The sequence below is a fragment of the Salmo salar genome, chromosome 05, assembly GCF_965601325.2.
Source record: "Salmo salar chromosome 05, fSalSal1, whole genome shotgun sequence".
NCBI classification, from domain to species: domain Eukaryota; kingdom Metazoa; phylum Chordata; class Actinopteri; order Salmoniformes; family Salmonidae; genus Salmo; species Salmo salar.
In genome coordinates this window covers 93598051-93615631 of record NC_138295.1, presented here as the reverse complement: position 1 = coordinate 93615631, position 17581 = coordinate 93598051, and the positions used below count along the sequence as shown (strand labels likewise).

Here is a 17581-nt window from a genome sequence, read left to right as displayed (position 1 = left end):
AGGTGTTGGAAGAAGTCACGTCCTCCCAGTCCGGTGACCAGGCGTAGGAACGGTTAGGGAAAAGGACTGGGACGAGGGGCTCTTTTGCTTTTATGGGTTATAGTGGGTTGTGAAAATGCTTTTTTTTTGTTTTTACCGTGCACATTTCCCTTTTAATTGAAATATGTTTAATCAATAATGTGGAATTATTAACATTCTGAACTGAGAAAGGCAGCAATACACAAAAAAATCCTCAAGTCTACCGGAAATTCACACGAAGAAGAAGTGGCGCCAGCCAATGGCTGAAGTGAAAGTTCTGTTCCGCTGATCTGTATGCGGGTCTGGTGAAGTTGAGATGGTCGTTTTGAACCGTTTCTCGTGGCTTGTTTGGTATTTTATTGTTTAATTGAATGTCATTTCCTTTTGGAACCTTTGGAAGTTGAAGTTGTGGAATATTGTTTTGTGTGCAAATGTATCAACCGGAAGCTGTATGGCCTAGCCTAGTCTCCTGCTAAACATAAACCTCCTCTGGGATCATCAATCCACCCATTTATAAACTCACACTGGACTGGAGTACAACATTACAATAGAGAAAGATAAGGGCATTTCAATCTGAAAAAAGGACCCATGAGCACCAACGTGAAGTTCAGGACCATGTCAAATTGCTTGTCAAATGAAAGCTAAGATTCTATTGAAATTAAGTCATATCTACATTTTTTTCAACCATTTTCCATCCAAAAAATTAGGAATAAGCAAAGGCTTTGATTTCTGGTCAAACAGATGGTAAATGGGTCTTTGAAAAACATTTACCAGAAATAAAAAGTCTTAAAATGTATTTGAAATATATCAAAACACAATTATGTTGACGTGAAGACCCCTACCAACTAATATAAACAAAATGATTTGCCTTCTGTAAACATTGCCTTATGCCTTGAAATGCCTTTACCAAAAACCCACATATCTTTAAAGCAGCAATCAGCAGTAGAAACAATAACAAAGCGGGCTCCCCGCCCCTGGTTTCAGTAAAAAGCTGGGGCTGGAGAAATGTTATCGCTTTCACATTCATAGACAGACCTAAATATGTTTTAACTATGTTTTGAGGCTATATAGTGTTTGTTTACATTGGACTAAAATAATCTTATATTTTGGGTTCTGATGGGGTACGACAGGTGAACTAAGATCATGAGATATTTGAAAGAAAAAAAATGGATGTAGCAACGGCTGATTGACCATTTAAGACATTTTTACATTTCTCTCCCTCATGAGGAGGGAAGGGATAATGAAAGTTCACGGAAGAAAGGTAGACCTACCAATTAGTTATAGTGTTTTTACTGAAATCAAGTTTGTTTATGAATTATTAAATTATTAAAACATGTAATTCAAATCGGTAACAGAGTTACCTCAAAATCAGTAATGTAATTATGGCAATTGAGTTATCTACAATGGGAAATCATAGAGGTCACAAACACAAGTGGGATTTTTTTGATGTGAGTGGTTTTCCATTGAATGCCTATTGACAATGTAATGGGTTAGGGCCCAGATTGCAGTTCCTATGGCTTCCACTAGATGTCAACAGTCTTTAGACATGTTTTCAGGCTTGTATTCTGAAAAATTAAGAAGAATGAGATCTATTGCTAGGTGGTCTATGGAATCATGCAGTACTGGTTTGCGCACTTGACTGTGTGCGCACCCTTCATCCTTTTTCCTTTCTATTGAATACGCTATTGTCCGGTTGAAATTTCGATTATTTAGATAATTGATACCCTGAGGACAAACTTTACCGGTACTATTAGGATGTATTCGTCTGCATGTTTTGACGGCCTTTGAGCCAGTGGATTACTGAACTAAAGCGCCAACAAAACAGAGTTTTTGGGATATAAAGAAGGACTTTATCGAACAAAAGGACCATTTGTTATGTAGCTGGGACCCTTATGATTGCAACCAGATGAAGATCTTCAAAGGTAAGTGATTTATTTTATTGCTATTTCTGACTTTCGTGACTCCACTGCTTGGTTGGAAAATGTTTGAATGGTTTTGTGAGCGGGGCACTGTCCTCAGATAATCACATGTTATGATTACGCCGTAAAGCCTTTTTGAAATCTGACAAAGCGGCTGGATTAACAAGAAGTTAAGCTTTTAAACAATGTATAACAGTTGTATTTTCATGAATGTTTATTATTACTATTTCTGTAATTTGAATTTGGCGCTCTGCAATTTCACCGGATATTGTCGGGGTGGGTCGCTAGCAGCACGCCTTGCCCAAAGAGGATTTATTAAGATGCCATCAGATTCTTTTGGGAAACCGGGCCCAGGACAACCTCTCTCTCTTCTCTCTCCCTCTCTCTCTTTACTCTCTGTTCTCTCTCTGTCTCTTCTCTCTGTTCTTTCTGTCTGTTCTCTCTGTTCTCTCTCTCTCTCTCTCTCTCTCTCTCTCTCTCTCTGTCTCTTCTCTCTCTCTTCTCAATTCAATTCAATTCAAGGGGCTTTATTGGCATGGGAAACATATGTTAACATTGCCAAAGCAAGTGAAGTAGATAATATACAAAAGTGAAATAAACACTAAAAATGAACAGTAAACATTACACTCACAGAAGTTCCAAAAGAATAAAGACATTACAAATGTCATATTATGTATATATACAGTGTTGTAACGAGGTGCAAATGGTTAAAGTACAAAAGGGAAAATAAATAAGCATAAATATGGGTTGTATTTACAGTGGTGTTTGTTCTCTCTCCCTCCAGTTAATGTCACCTCTCCCAGCTCTTACTGACACCTACCATGACACCTACCACCTACCTTCTTTCCATTTACTGTTACAACCATCCTCACCCACCGAGCACCGACCAACACTGGACGTCCATGGACGTTGAAAAGTAGTTGAAATTTGGTCAGTCCGCCCTGGCCAGACCAAATCTGAACCAATCATAGACATCTATGTTCCACAAGTTTGGACAGCTCAGTACTGTAGAGAACTGTACAGTACAGTAGAGTAGGGTATGGTATAATGTACTGTACTCTACTGTACTGTACTGTGCTGTTCTGTACCGTATTATACCGTGCTGTCCTCCAAACTTGTTCAGATTGGTTCAGATTTGGTCTGGTCCGAACCAACCAAATGTGGTCTTGTTTGTGGGCGGAGCTCATTAGAATAATACCCAGATATGCTAAAGAGGATGTTGCATATTTCTACCTGTTCAGGATACCTCACCATGCAGAGACAGATAGTCATAGCCATAATTATGCATTTCTGTATAGTAAAGATCAGGGATCCATGATTTAATTCAAGGTAGGTGTCACGTTCTGCAGACATCTTAATGAATCTTAATTCAGAGCAGATATTTAAAAACGTTTGGAAAACGTGGTCGAATTAAAAGAAAAACGGAGGGAGATTTTACCGAAATTGTGTTAACAAACGTTTGGATCTGCACAGTTCTTCCAGTAACTGTTTTTGTGAAATTTCCTGTGTAAATTGTTCAAAGTAGTCCTTGTGCATAGAGTTGTATGGTTTGTTAAACTTTGAAATCAATGTTTTTTTGTTTGACATACATTTTTTTTTAACTGAAAAATCTGAGTCGAAGTGTAGTTCCGTTACCGTGGAATTGACCATTAAATCAAGCGCTGTTCATTTCTTTTAAAGGTTTTTTTTGAGACTGTGTTTATCGGTTTGGCGCTCGCTGGAAAGTTAACCGTTGTTAAAATAAATATAGACCTACTAGCACGACATATTTGAATGTGGCCGCTGCACCTCTAACTTTGGATGACGGAATGTACTCCGGTGGGTTCACAAACTCTGATGTACCCTGTTCATTCTGTGGTTGACTCCTGGTTGCAAACCTATGTAGTTTGATTGGAGTTGAAAAGGTATGGGGTTCCAGCCTCTTAACTTGGGCCTCTTCACTAAAGGTATGGGTTTAGGCCTCTTCACTAAAGGTATGGGTTTAGACCTCTTCACTGAAGGTATGGGTTTTAGGCCTCTTCACTAAAGGTATGGGTTTAGGCCTCTTCACTAAAGGTATGGGTTTAGGCCTCTTCACTAAAGGTATGGGTTTCAGGCCTCTTCACTAAAGGTATGGGTTTTAGGCCTCTTCACTAAAGGTATGGGTTTAGGCCTCTTCACTAAAGGTATGGGTTTAGGCCTCTTCACTGAAGGTATGGGTTTAGGCCTCTTCACTGAAGGTATGGGTTTAGGCCTCTTCACTGAAGGTATGGGTTTAGGCCGCTTCACTAAAGGTATGGGTTTAGGCCTCTTCACTAAAGGTATGGGCTTTAGCTAGCTAGCGACTGGAACGAGCTGCAACAAACACTCAAACTGGACAGTTTTATCCCAATCTCTTCATTCAAAGACTCGATCATGGACACTCTTACTGACAGTTGTGGCTGCTTTGCGTGATGTATTGTTGTCTCTACCTTCTTGCCCTTTGTGCTGTTGTCTGTGCCCAATAATGTTTATACCATGTTTTGTGCTGCTACCAAGTTGTTGTCATGTTGTGTTGCTACCATGCTGTGTTGTCATGTGTTGTTGCTTTGCTATGTTGTTGTCTTACTCTCTATGTAGTGTTGTGTTGTCTCTCTCCTCGTGATGTGTGTTTTGTCCTATATTTTATTTTATTTATTTATATTTTTAATCCCAGCCCCCATCCCCACAGGAGGCCTTTCGCCTTTTGGTAGATAAGAAGTTGTTCTTAACTGACTTGCCTAGTTAAATAAAGGTTAAATAAAAATACAAAATAAAAATGTAGGCCTCTTTACTAAAGGTATGGATTTTAGGCCTCTTAACTCAGGCTTCATCAGGTCCTCATACAAAGCTTGCTGCTCTATACAACCACAACATAACTACCATAACCAACCCAAAACAGCTACCACAAACTACAAACAACTCAAAACAGCTACTACAAACAACCCAAAACTACTACTACAAACAACCCAAAACTACTACTACAAACAACCCAAAACAACTACTACAAACAACCCAAAACTACTACTACAAACAACCCAAAACAACTACTACAAACAACCCAAAACAACTACTACAAACAACTCAAAACTACTACTACAAACAACCCAAAACAACTACTACAAACAACCCAAAACTACTACTACAAACAACTCAAAACAGCTATAAACGACTATCAACCACAAAAGCTGCCAAATTACAGACATGAAAGCTGGTTAGCCAAGGACTGGTGATGCTACCTTTGATCTTCTGGGCAATCCAAGGCAGGCACAGTCCACTCAATCAATACATTAATCAATGTCAAACAACCACAAAATACCACAAACTAACTGAACCACAAATCCCAAACAACCACAAAATATGAAAAATATGTCAATTTTTTTTGCGTGAGCCTATTTTCTGCAGTTTATAAAACATACCACGAGATGGCAGCATTGAGTTGAGATGGGATTTTTGGAGCGTTTGTTCTTCTATATTCTAGATCGTTCTAGAAGTCACTCTAAATGCACACCGCTTTTATAATGGTGTGCACTTGAACCACAGGCTGATAGGTAGTATAAAAATAGATTTGAACACTGATTTTTAAAAACTCAAAGAAAAAATGCATGGATTGAGATCAGTGAATATGAAATACTAAGAAAATAACGTTTCAGGTTTTTTTTGGAGGAGGGGGGGGGGGGGGGGGGGGTTCTACACCATTCAAAGACACTGATACAGAGTCCAACTATACTGAACAAAAATATACACGCAACATGTAAAGTGTTGGTCCCATGTTTCATGACCTGATGTAAAATATCCCCAAAATGTTTTCTCTCCAATTTTGTGCACACATTTCTTTACATCCCTGAGCATTTCTCCTTTGCCAAGATAATCCGTCCACCTGACAGGTGTGGCATATCAAGAAGTTGATTAAACAGCATGATCATTACACAGGTACACCTTGTCCCTGGGACAATAAAACAGGGACAATAAAAGGCCACTCTAAAATGTGCAGTTCCGTCACACAACACAATGCCACAGATGTCTCAAGTTTTATGGGAGTGTGCAATTGGCATGCTGACTGCAGGAATGTCCACCAGTGCTATTGCCAGAGAATTTAATGTTCATTTCTCACAACCACAGACCATGTGTAACTACGCCAGCCCAGGACCTCCACATCCGGCTTCTTCAACTGCGGGATCGTCTGAGACCAGCCACCAGAACAGCTGATGAAACTGAGGAGTATTTTTGTCTGTAATAAATCCCTTTTGTGGGGAAAAAAAGTCATTCAGATTGTCTGGTTCCCAAGTGGGTGGGCCTATGCAGGCCCACCCATGGCTGTGACCCTGCCCAGTCAAGTGAAATCGATAGATTAGAGCTTAATTAATTAATTTAAATGGACTGATTTCCTTATATGAACCGTAATTCTGTAAAAATTGTTGAAATTGTTCAGTAATAATATATGCCTACCAAATACTACACCAAACTATCCAAATGATTATTATGTCATTCTTGAACCGTACCATATTACAATGAACAGATCGTCCACTCTCTCGAAATATCTTTAACTATGTACGCTAGTGTAGTGTAATTGTCATGATGTCTCATTTCATCTCAGAAATTATATCAGTGTTGTCAAATGAGCATAAATCACTGTGAGACATTATGGTAACTCATTTCACAGGTCTGGCATTTCACTTCATCCTTTAAATACAACAGCTGTAGGACCAGTTGTCAGCTATAGAGTAGTGGTGCAACTCCAACACACACACACACACACACACACACACACACACACACACACACACACACACACACACACACACACACACACACACACACACACACACACACACACACACACACACACACACACACAGACACACACACACACACACACAGACACATAGACACGCACACACACACACACACAGAGACACACACACACACACACACACACACACACACACACACACACACACACAGAGACACACACACACACACACACACACACACACACACACACACACAGAGCCAGGCAACCATCTGAGGAACTGATCTCTTCAGACCTGAGGCTGTTCTCTATTGATTCTGTCCATCCCAAAATAAAACCCACTAACTCCATGTCTCCCACTGTCTATAGCAAGAAGCCAACGTCTAACCTGTAGTAATAATAGACATAGGCTTCCTTCCTTCTTCCTTGGATTCTAGGTGTATCTAACCTGCTGAAAGTTGAATACTAATTCATTTCATTTGAGTATCAAAACGAACACATTCAACATTTTGAATAATATATGTTTTTCCAAAGGAACAGTAGGCTAATCCAAACAGAATTTTAGAAGGATTGCCTTGTGAGTAAGGCGAACTTCTTCAATGGTTATCTTCATCACCATCGAATGAAAGGATAGCTTGCTGGGATCGAGTACCAAATGGCACCCTATCCCCTAGGGCCCTGGACCAAAGTAGTGCACTATCATCCCTGGACCAAAGTAGTGCACTATATAGGGGATAGGGTGCGATTTGGGAATCAACCCAAGACTTAAAGGTCCAATGCAGCCGTTTTTATCTCAATATCAAATCATTTCTGGGTAAAAAACAAAAAGTACCTTACTGTGATTGTTTACAAATGAAAATGGTCAAAAAGAAACAAAAATAGCTTCTTTGCAAAGAGCAATTTCTCAAACAAGATTTTATCTGAACTGTCTGGGTGTGGTCTGAGTGGGGGTGGAGGGGTATTTTCAAACAGGTCTTACACTAAATGGGCATTATCATCATTTTCACAATATTATTCCAACCTCAGTGTGAAAATATACACTGACTGTAAAAAACATTACGAACAACATCCCCTGGATCACCTGGATTCACCTGGTCAGTCTATGTTAGCAGGTGACTTAATATTTTATACATGCGGTCTATATAAAAACACAGGATTATGACGTTTTTGACAGCACTGGGCCTTTAAATCAGTACTGATGCTTAATGATTGCGCATTTGCTATGTAGGCCTACAGCATGCAAAAACATACTGTACTGCTGCTACTGCATTAGCAGTCTGCAGAAGAGGGTCAATGAGAAAGTCACCTGTTGCCATGGCTGCAAAACCAAAAGGACAGGTTTCCCATCTCTACTGTTAGAGAAAATCATTTGCCTGCTACAATGCTTCATGATTTGCATAAATTGCATCCTGAGCAAAAAATCAGCAATATTGATACATTCAGCTCTTAGATTATTCGATTAGTAGAGTGTTTGATTCCCAAGTGAAGAAATGTACCACGTCACAGACTACATTTAGACCTAGTGTGTTGATTTTAAACACTTATTATATGGCACTGGACAAAACGTGCTATGTGCAAATTACTGATGAATAAATACCAAGGACTGAAACACCAATGCATTTAATCAATAATACAAAATAAATAAACAGACAAGCACCATAATAACGAATTACACAATTCCCGACCAATATTGAGGCGGCAGGTAGCCTCGACAACGGGGACCCTGGCTGTGACCCTCCTCGCTGCGAGTGTCTCAGGGGGAGTTCGTATATGCAAAACAACAACGAAAAAACATTTATATTATAGACTGTGTGTAACAGGACAAATATAAACATTACATGCATTATTATGTCTTATAAACTCTGCAAACATTTAACAGTTTATAAACGTGTTATAAATACAGCAACAATTTGAGAACACGTGTGGCTTAGTTGGTAGCGTATGGCACTTACAACGCCAGAGATGTGGGTTCGATTCCCACGGGGGACCAGTACAAAGATATATGGACTTACTAGTGTAAATCGCACCGGATAAGAGCGTCTGCTAAATGACTGAAATGTATATGTTTATGTTGAGTAAGTAAAGTGATTTCTACTTGGACTACTAGGCGCATGCGTTGTGAAGAAGCAGCCAGGAAGGGGTACTCCAGTTAGGCATTCTAGGTCCAACATCAGTACTGCGTACGAGGGAAGCTAGCGCCCGACTTCAAATACATGATCCTTGGCTAATCCTCCAGCCTCTTGGGAACGAAGATAATAACCTGTACCGGAATTAGCTAGACACAGACACGAAAACAACGTTGTGGAGATTTACATAAGAACAGATTCGCTGCTGTCGCTTTTCCGATACAGGTTCCGTCCTCTCGGGTTCGTTGAGGATGAGGTTCCCGACCATCAGACGGTGTCCTGGGGAAGGAGATGGGAAGAAGGAACTCGCTCCACCATTTAGGAACCCCTTTGTGCATGACTTGAGATTCACCCCGCTCGAAAAGGCAAAGGTAAGTGAAAATATTACACCTGGTGCAACACGTCCACCTGTTTAGTTTTTACATCGATAAGAGGCAGGCAAGATTTATATAACGGGTTGCTAGCCAGACAGCTAACTACCGATCAAGGTATGTAGCTAGCCTGACTGACTAGCAACTAGCTAGAAGGCTGGCTACATGTTGCTCACTTGACTCTCATACTCTAGCTACCAAGTCTGGACAACAAGCTGGACAAATAACCAGCGCATTACCTTGCACACACACCACGACACACAGGGCAGCTAGAAGACAACACTTCACATGTCTTGGCGTGGTTAGGCAACTTAGCCGATAAAACCAGCCAACAATGTTAAGAAATGATCATATATTACAATTATAATACAAGATGATACGTCTTTTGCAAAAGAGTCAGAAGATGCCCGAGCATCATCACTTGAGTTAGCTGTGTATTCCTGCTCAATCAGCATCTGGTCTGGTGTGGCTTGTCCATGTCAAGCATTATGTTCTGTTGAACGCCGGAGGAAATCAAATAGTTATCTAACAATGTATATTAGTATGAAATGGACCAGAGAATACATGTATCCCTCTTGATCCAAGCGAGCAGAGTTCAACAACCAGTTCAATACAGTGAATGTCAGTAGGCCAGCAGCTCTTCCAGCAGCTCTTCCAGCAGCTCTTCTATTAAAAGATGGGGCTTGACAGACACAGCATAGACGGTGCTGGATGAAGATAAGGCATAACACTGCTTGTCCAATAGAAATCCCCGGTCACTATTGTAAGCGATGTCATGGCGACGTCGGTTAGCTATGCGCATGCGTAGAAACAGGTTATTCAGTTGGCTATGCGCATGCGTAGAAACAGGTTATACGGTTAGCTATGCGCATGCGTAGAAACAAGTTATCGGGTTTACCGGTCGTCTCGCAGCGAACTGCGCATGTGCAGCACGTCAAAATCAAACACATTCCTTCAACATAAAGTTGTTGTTGACCGAAAATGAAAAACGTGTCAGTTAGTCACTTTCACGAGATTAGAGTAATAATATGTTTAACTATTTAAGAATCTAGGTTGTGCCTTTAGATTTCGACTAAATTAACAACATAAGGAAGACATATTTTACTTCTCATTGACTTGTCAAACCCCGTGAATTCACCGTTCATTTTTCTGTATTCAGGGTTCACTTGTAACATCGTTTGAAGCTTTGTTTTACATTTGACAGTTATAGCTCATTTCAGGATTGTATATAGATTTGTTCTCCTTAATTCTAAGTAATTTGATTTATCTGTTTCAGTCTCTGGATTGTTTAATCAAACTTTCTGGCCGCCAGCTCCTGATATTAGGGCATTAAAAACTACAACCTGTCTTCTGAACAAGCCTAGTGCGCCTGTTCAAATCAAATTTTTTTTGTCACATGCGCCGAATACAACAGGTGAAATGCTTCCTTACAAGCCCCTAACCAACAATCCTTTAAGAAAAAAAAGTGTTAAGTAAAAAATTGAAAATAAAAGTAACAATTATACGGCAGAGGCAATATACAGAGGTTACCAGTACAGAGTCAATATGCGGGGGCACAGGTTAGTCGAGGTAATTGAGGTAATATGTACATAGATAATAAACAGAGTAGCAGCAGTGTAAAATAGGGGTCTGGGTAGCCCTTTGATCAGCTGTTCATGAGTCTTATGGCTTGGGGGATTGAAGCTGTTAAGAAGCCTTTGGGACCTAGACTTGGCTCTCCGGTACCGCTTGCCGTGCGGTAGCAGAGAGAACAGTTTATGACTAGGGTGGCTGAAGTCTGACAATTTTTAGGGCCTTCCTGACACCGCCAGGTCCTGGATGGCAGGAAGCTTGGCCCCAGTGATGTACTGGGCCGTTTGCACTACCCTCTGTAGTGCCTTGCGGTCGGACGCCGAGCAGTTGCCATATCAGGCAGTGATGCAACCAGTCAGGATGCTCTCGATGGTGCAGCTGTAAAACCTTTTGAGGATCTGAGGACCCATGCCAAATCTTTTCAGTCTCCTGAGGGGAATAGGCTTTGTCGTGCCTTCTTCACGACTATGTTTGGACTGTAGTAACTTGACAAGGAATGCCCACACGCATTTCGATATTACTTTCCTTTACTTTCAACCCAACTTTCAACCCAAACATAAAGGTGTATTGCCAGGTACAAACGGTACAAATATAACAGAACTATATAGCCCACTCAACCGGTGGTAGAATCACATTGCACAGAATTCACTCTTGGTGATGACATCATCAAAGGGGAAAGGTCACGGTTAATGCCAATAATAACCATGTCATTATTTATATAGTGTCCACACTATAACACTTCTCCCCCCTCAATTTAAATCTCCCCTGTAAGGAAAACATAAGATTGACAAGTAAACAACATCAGAGTTTTCTTCTCTTTACTACACCACACTGTAGAACTTCTGCTGGTGTTACCGTAAATGTAACCAAAACAACAACAATAAAATGACAGTCCTTATTTCTTTTCAACTAGGTCTGCTGCTCCAAACAAACACTAACACCACGAGTCTCTCAGTCTCAACTACAGAGTTAGTCTTTCAGGAGTCTTGTGACTACGCTGTGATCTGCGCAGTACTCCTGGTGTGCTACGAGACACAGGTAAGGCATGTCCCAGTGGAGCTGGGTCTGAGGGCACAGGAGCAGGTTGGGTGTTTGTGAGAGAATGTCCATCACCCTCTGCTGGAACCACTGAATGCCCCTGTTCCTCAGATGCTGTTTCCTGTGGGATTTCAACTTGTATACTACCACCCACAGCTGTTCCGTCTGAAAACATGGTCTTGTCTTTGTCATAGCGCAGGCGGAGATGGTCCTGGTGTCTGCGCATGACTCGGCCATCAGTCAGTTTGACCACAAAAGAGACGGGACCACTCTGACTCAGAATGATACCTGGCAACCAGCGTTGGCTGCTTGTGAAGTTGGGATGTAAACAGTGTCATTGGGTTTTAACTGTCTCTCCCTCGCGTGGTGGTCATGTCTCTCTTTTTGTTTCTTCTGCTTCCGTTCCACTCGTGCTCTGATGTTCGGACGCAGTAGATCCAGGTGAGCTTTTGGCCTTCTGCCCATTAACATCACCGCTGGAGCCTGTCCTGTTGTTGTTTGTGGCGTGATGCGGTACTGGAACAAGAACCGAGAGAGCTTAGTTGTGATGGTTCCCCCAGTCATCCTTTTGAGCCCCTCTTTCAGTGTCTGCACAGCCCGCTCCGCTAAGCCGTTTGAGGCCGGGTGAAACGGGGCGCTGCGGACATGGCGGATCCCATTTCTCCTCATGAATTCTTGGAACAAGTCACAGGTAAACGTTGTTGCGTTGTCGGACACCAGAGAGTCCGGCAGACCATGGGTTGAAAACACCTGCCGAAGCTTTTCGATGGTTGTGGTCGCTGTGATGTTGCTCATGATGTGCGCCTCCAGCCACTTGGAGTGTGCGTCCACCATGACAAGGAACATGTGACCCATGAAAGGGCCTGCAAAATCTATATGCAGCCTGGACCATGGGCGGTCAGGCCACTCCCACAGATGTAGTGGCGCGGGCGGCGCCATCTTCTGGTTGATCTGGCACTCAGAACATGATTTAACTTTGTCTTCTACCTCCTGATCCATGTTAGGCCACCAGATGTAAGATCTGGCTAAACTTTTCATCCGGGAGGCACCCGGGTGAGCCTCATGGACCTCATCCATGACTTGTGCACGGCCAGGGGGTGGAACAACCACTCTGGACCCCCAGAGTATGCAGCCATCCTGCACACTCAGCTCAGTTTTGCGCTTTGCATAAGGTCTTAGTCCATCATCCTCTATGACAGGAGGCCAACCCTGCATCAGGAATCTTTTCACTTGGGACATGATAGGATCCTGGTCTGTCCACTGTTTGATCTGTTTGGCATTCACAGGTGAGTTTGACAATCTCTCCATTAGGAAAATTGTCTCGGGAGGCACCACAGTTGTGGCAGGCATCTCTGGTAGCGGGAGACGGCTGAGCGCGTCTGCATTTGCATTGTCCTTCCCCGCTCTATACACTATCGTGTACTGGTAAGCTGACAGTGTCAGGGCCCAGCGCTGTAACCTTGCTGAAGCCATGGGCGGAATGCATCTTGATTCACTAAAAGGCTCATCAGTGGTTTGTGGTCAGTGCATATGGTGAAATGACGACCGTAGAGGTACTGATGGAAGCGTTTCACAGCAAAGACTATGGCCAGACCTTCATTGTCTAACTGTGAATAACCGTTCTCAGCACTCGTCAGCGTACGTGATGCGAATCCAATGGGTCTCTCTGACCCGTCCTCCATCTGATGAGAGAGTACTCCCCCGACGCCATAGGGTGAGGCGTCACATGACAGGATGATCTCTTTGTGTTGGTCAAAATGAACCAGAAGTTGTGCTGATTGTAGTAGTGCTTTCACTTCCTTGAAAGCTTTCTCTTGTGCTGGCCCCCACTTCCATTTACAGTCTTTGTGGAGCAACTGATAAAGTGGAGCCAACACTGTTGACAGCTCCGGGAGGAACTTACCATAGTAGTTCACCATGCCCAGGAACGACCTGAGCTCTGACCCATTCTTGGGGTTTGGAGCATCCTTGATTGCCCTGACCTTGTCCTCCACAGGACACAGACCCTGCGCTGTGATCTTGTGACCTAGGTATGTCACACTCTGTGCTTGGAATGTGCACTTGCTACGCTTCAGGCGCAGCCCTGCCTCAGAGAATCTCTTTAACACCTGGTCCAGATGGTGGAGGTGCTCCTCCTCCGTCTCCCCTGTAACCAGGATGTCATCCAGGTACACTGCTACATGAGGGATCCCCTGCAGCAGATTGTCCATTGTCCTCTGGAAAATGGCTGGGCTGGACGCCACTCCGAAAACCAAGCGGTTGTACCTGAACAAGCCTTTGTGCGTGTTCACTGTGACATACTCCTTTGAGTCCTCGTCCAGGAGGAGCTGTTGGTAGGCGTGACTCATGTCAAGCTTTGAGAACGTCTGGCCTCCTGCCAGTGTCGCGAACAAGTCCTCCACCCGCGGCAGCGGGTAAGCGTCTAGCTTAGAGGCCCTGTTGATGGTGAGTTTGTAGTCCCCACATATACGCACCGTGCCGTCACTTTTCAGAACGGGAACGATAGGAGCTGCCCAGCGGGAGAACTGAACGGGAGAAATGACGTTTGCTTCCTGCAGCCGCTCCAACTCATCTTCCACTTTCTTTTTCATGGCGTAAGGCACTGTCCTGGGCTTGAAAAAGCGAGGCTCGGCATGAGGATCCACGAACAGCTTAACTGCAGTGCCCTGAAGTGTGCCCAGTTCATCTTTGAAAATATCTGGGTATTTTTGAATGACATCCTCAGTCACTCGGGTGTGTTTTATCTCACCCCAGTTCAGTTGTATTTTGTTTAGCCAGTCACGCCCTAGTAAACTAGGCCCCTTCCCTTTCACCACCAGGAGCCGTGCTCTCGCTTCCTGGCTGTTGTATGCAATGTCCACCTCTAGAGCCCCCAGCAATGTTATGGTCTCCCCGGTGTACGTACGCAGTCTGATCCCTGCCGGTGTGAGGGCTGAAACCTGTCTTGAGCCCCAGATTTGTTTGTAGGTCTCCTCACTTATGACAGAGGCAGAGGCCTCCGTGTCAACCTCCATCCTCATCTGCTTTCCATCTACCTCCACTGTAGCATAGATAGGCTCTGCGCGCGGCTCCCTCACATTAAACATGTTGTAGGAACAATGCTCTTCCTCCTCTTCTGTGCTCTCTAGGTGGTGCGCTGCTGACTGAGGCTTTGGTGCTGTGAACTTGCCCAGCCCAGTCCGCCCACCCTCTGGCTTGCTCCTAGGACCCCTGCATTTTTTTGCTAAATGTCCCTTTTTGTTGCAATTGTGACAGACAGTCTCCATGAACTTACAGTTGTTACCATAATGTGTCCCTCCACATCTGAAACATTCCACTGCTTTTCCCCTTTTTCCTGCCACCTCTTTTGTCACCTGATGCACTGCACAACTTTCACTGTTGGCCTTTTGAATATTTTTCACATTACTAGCGGCCATCTCCATCCCTTGAGATAGTTCCAATGCTCTCTTGAAAGTCAGTGTGGCTTCCCCCAGCAACCTGCGCTGTATGCTGTCCTCATTAATGCCACAGACTAATCTGTCACGGAGCATGTCCTCTAACATAGCCCCAAACTCACAATGTTCAGAGAGTTCACGTAATTCAGCAACAAAGTTAGCAACAGACTGACCTGTTTCCCGAAAATGGCAGTTAAACTTGAACCTCTGGACAATCACTGACGGCTTTGGATTGTGGTGAGTCTGAACGAGAGCAACTAGATCCCCAAAATGAATTTCTCACGGTCTCCGTGGTGTAGCCAAATACCTCATTAGCTTGTAGGTTTTAGCCCCACACACACTCAAGAGAATAGAGCGCTGTTTAGCCTCATCTATGATTCCATTTGCCAAGAAAAAGTGTCCCAACCTTTCCACACATTCCGTCCAGTCCTCGTTCTCTTCCACAAACTCAGTGATAGTCCCAAACATTGCCATTATAACGCCAACTTGTCCTTGATCCTCGTTAGCGATTTTCACTTGCTGCTGATTGTCCCCGTCGGCGTTTCCGTCTATCGTCACCTGCTCTCCGTCGCTCATTAAGCTAGCTATCTGACTACCTCCACTGTTTCATAGCTAGCTAGCACCTCGCCCTGTACACGTTGATAAAGTTTTATCCTCGTCGCCAAAAAGGTGTAGTAACTTGACAAGGAATGCCCACACGCATTTCGATATTACTTTCCTTTACTTTCAACCCAAACCTAAAGGTGTATTGCCAGGTACAAACGGTACAAATATAACAGAACTATATAGCCCACTCAACCGGTGGTAGAATCACATTGCACAGAACTCACTCTTGGTGATGACATCATCAAAGGGGAAAGGTCACGGTTAATGCCAATAATAACCATGTCATTATTTATATAGTGTCCACACTATAACAGGACCATGATAGTTTGTTGGTGATGTGGACACCTAGGAACTTGAAGCTCTCAACCTGCTGCACTACAGCCCCGTTGATGAGAATAGGGGCGTGCTCGGTCCTCCTTTTCCTGTAGTCCACAATCATCTCCTTTGTCTTGATCACGTTGAGGGAGAGGTTGTTGTCCTGGCACCACACAGCCAGGTCTCTGATCTCCCTATAGGCTGTCTCATCGTTGTTGGTGATCAGGCATACCACTGTGTGTCATCGGCAAACTTGGTGTTTGAGTCGTGCCTGGCCGTGCAGTCATGAGTGAACAGCGAGTACAGGAGGGGACTAAGCACGCACCCCTGCGGGGCCCCCGTGTTGAAGATCAACATGGCGGATGTGTTGTTGCCTACCCTTTCCACCTGCGGGCGGCCGGTTAGGAAGTCCAGGATCCAGTAGCATAGGGAGGTGTTTAGTCCCAGGGTCCTTAACTTAGTGATGAGTTTTGTGATATGTTGTTGAATGCGGAGTCGTGGCCACTCACGATTCCAACACCTTCATTACGTTTGCAGACGACACTAAGGTGGTAGGCCTGATCACAGACAACGATGAGACAGCCTATAGGGAGGAGGTCAGAGACCTGGCCGTGTGGTGCCAGGACAACAACCTCTCCCTCAATGTCAGTAAGACAGAGGAGCTGAGAGTGGACTACAGGAAAAGGAGGGCCGAGCACGCACCCATCCACATCGACAGGGCTGTTGTGGAGCAGGTCGAGAGCTTCAAGTTCCTCAGTGTCAACATCACTAAGGATCTATCATGGTCGTGAAGAGGGCACGACAACGCCTCTTCCCCCTCAAGAGGCTGAAAACATTTGTCATGGGCCCTCATCCTCAAAAAGTTCTACAGCTGCCCCATTGAGAGCATCTTGACTGGCTGCATCACCACTTGGTATGGCAAATGCTTGGCATCTGACCGCAAGGCGCTACAGAGCTTAGTGCGTACGGCCCAGTACATCTCTGTGGTCGAGCTCCCTACCATCCAGGATTTCTATACCAGGCGGTGTCAAAGGAAGGCCATAAAAATGTACCCCAGCCACCCAAGTCATAGACTGTTCTCTCTACTACTACACGACCTGGGGTGGACCTGCGAATCTATGGTGACCTGGGGGGGTTCTACCTGAATCTATAGTGACCTGGGGGGGGGGGGGGGGGGGGGGGGGGGTTCTACCTGAATCTATAGTGACCTGGGGTGGTTCTATCTGAACCTATAGTGACCTCACCGAGGGTGGTTCTATCTAAACCTATAGTGACCTGGGGGGGGGGGGTTCTACCTGAACCTATAGTGACCTGGGGGGGTTCTACCTGAATCTATAGTGACCTGGGGGGGTTCTACCTGAATCTATAGTGACCTGGGGGGGGTTCTACCTGAATCTATAGTGACCTGGGGGGGGGGGGGGGGGGGGGGGTT

The 17581-nt window shown here is 44.1% G+C and overlaps 1 protein-coding gene across 1 annotated transcript in view; it reads left to right on the top strand.

Moving 5' to 3' along the window:
• Positions 1-8842: 8842 nt before the first annotated feature.
• Positions 8843-17581, top strand: part of LOC106592264 (lysophosphatidylcholine acyltransferase 1) — a 114654-nt gene continuing 105915 nt past the window's right edge. The window contains exon 1 of the mRNA XM_082974961.1: positions 8843-9184. Coding sequence (XP_082831087.1) covers positions 9065-9184 — 120 coding nt within the window. The 5' untranslated portion in view covers positions 8843-9064. The remainder of the gene's footprint in view (positions 9185-17581) is intronic.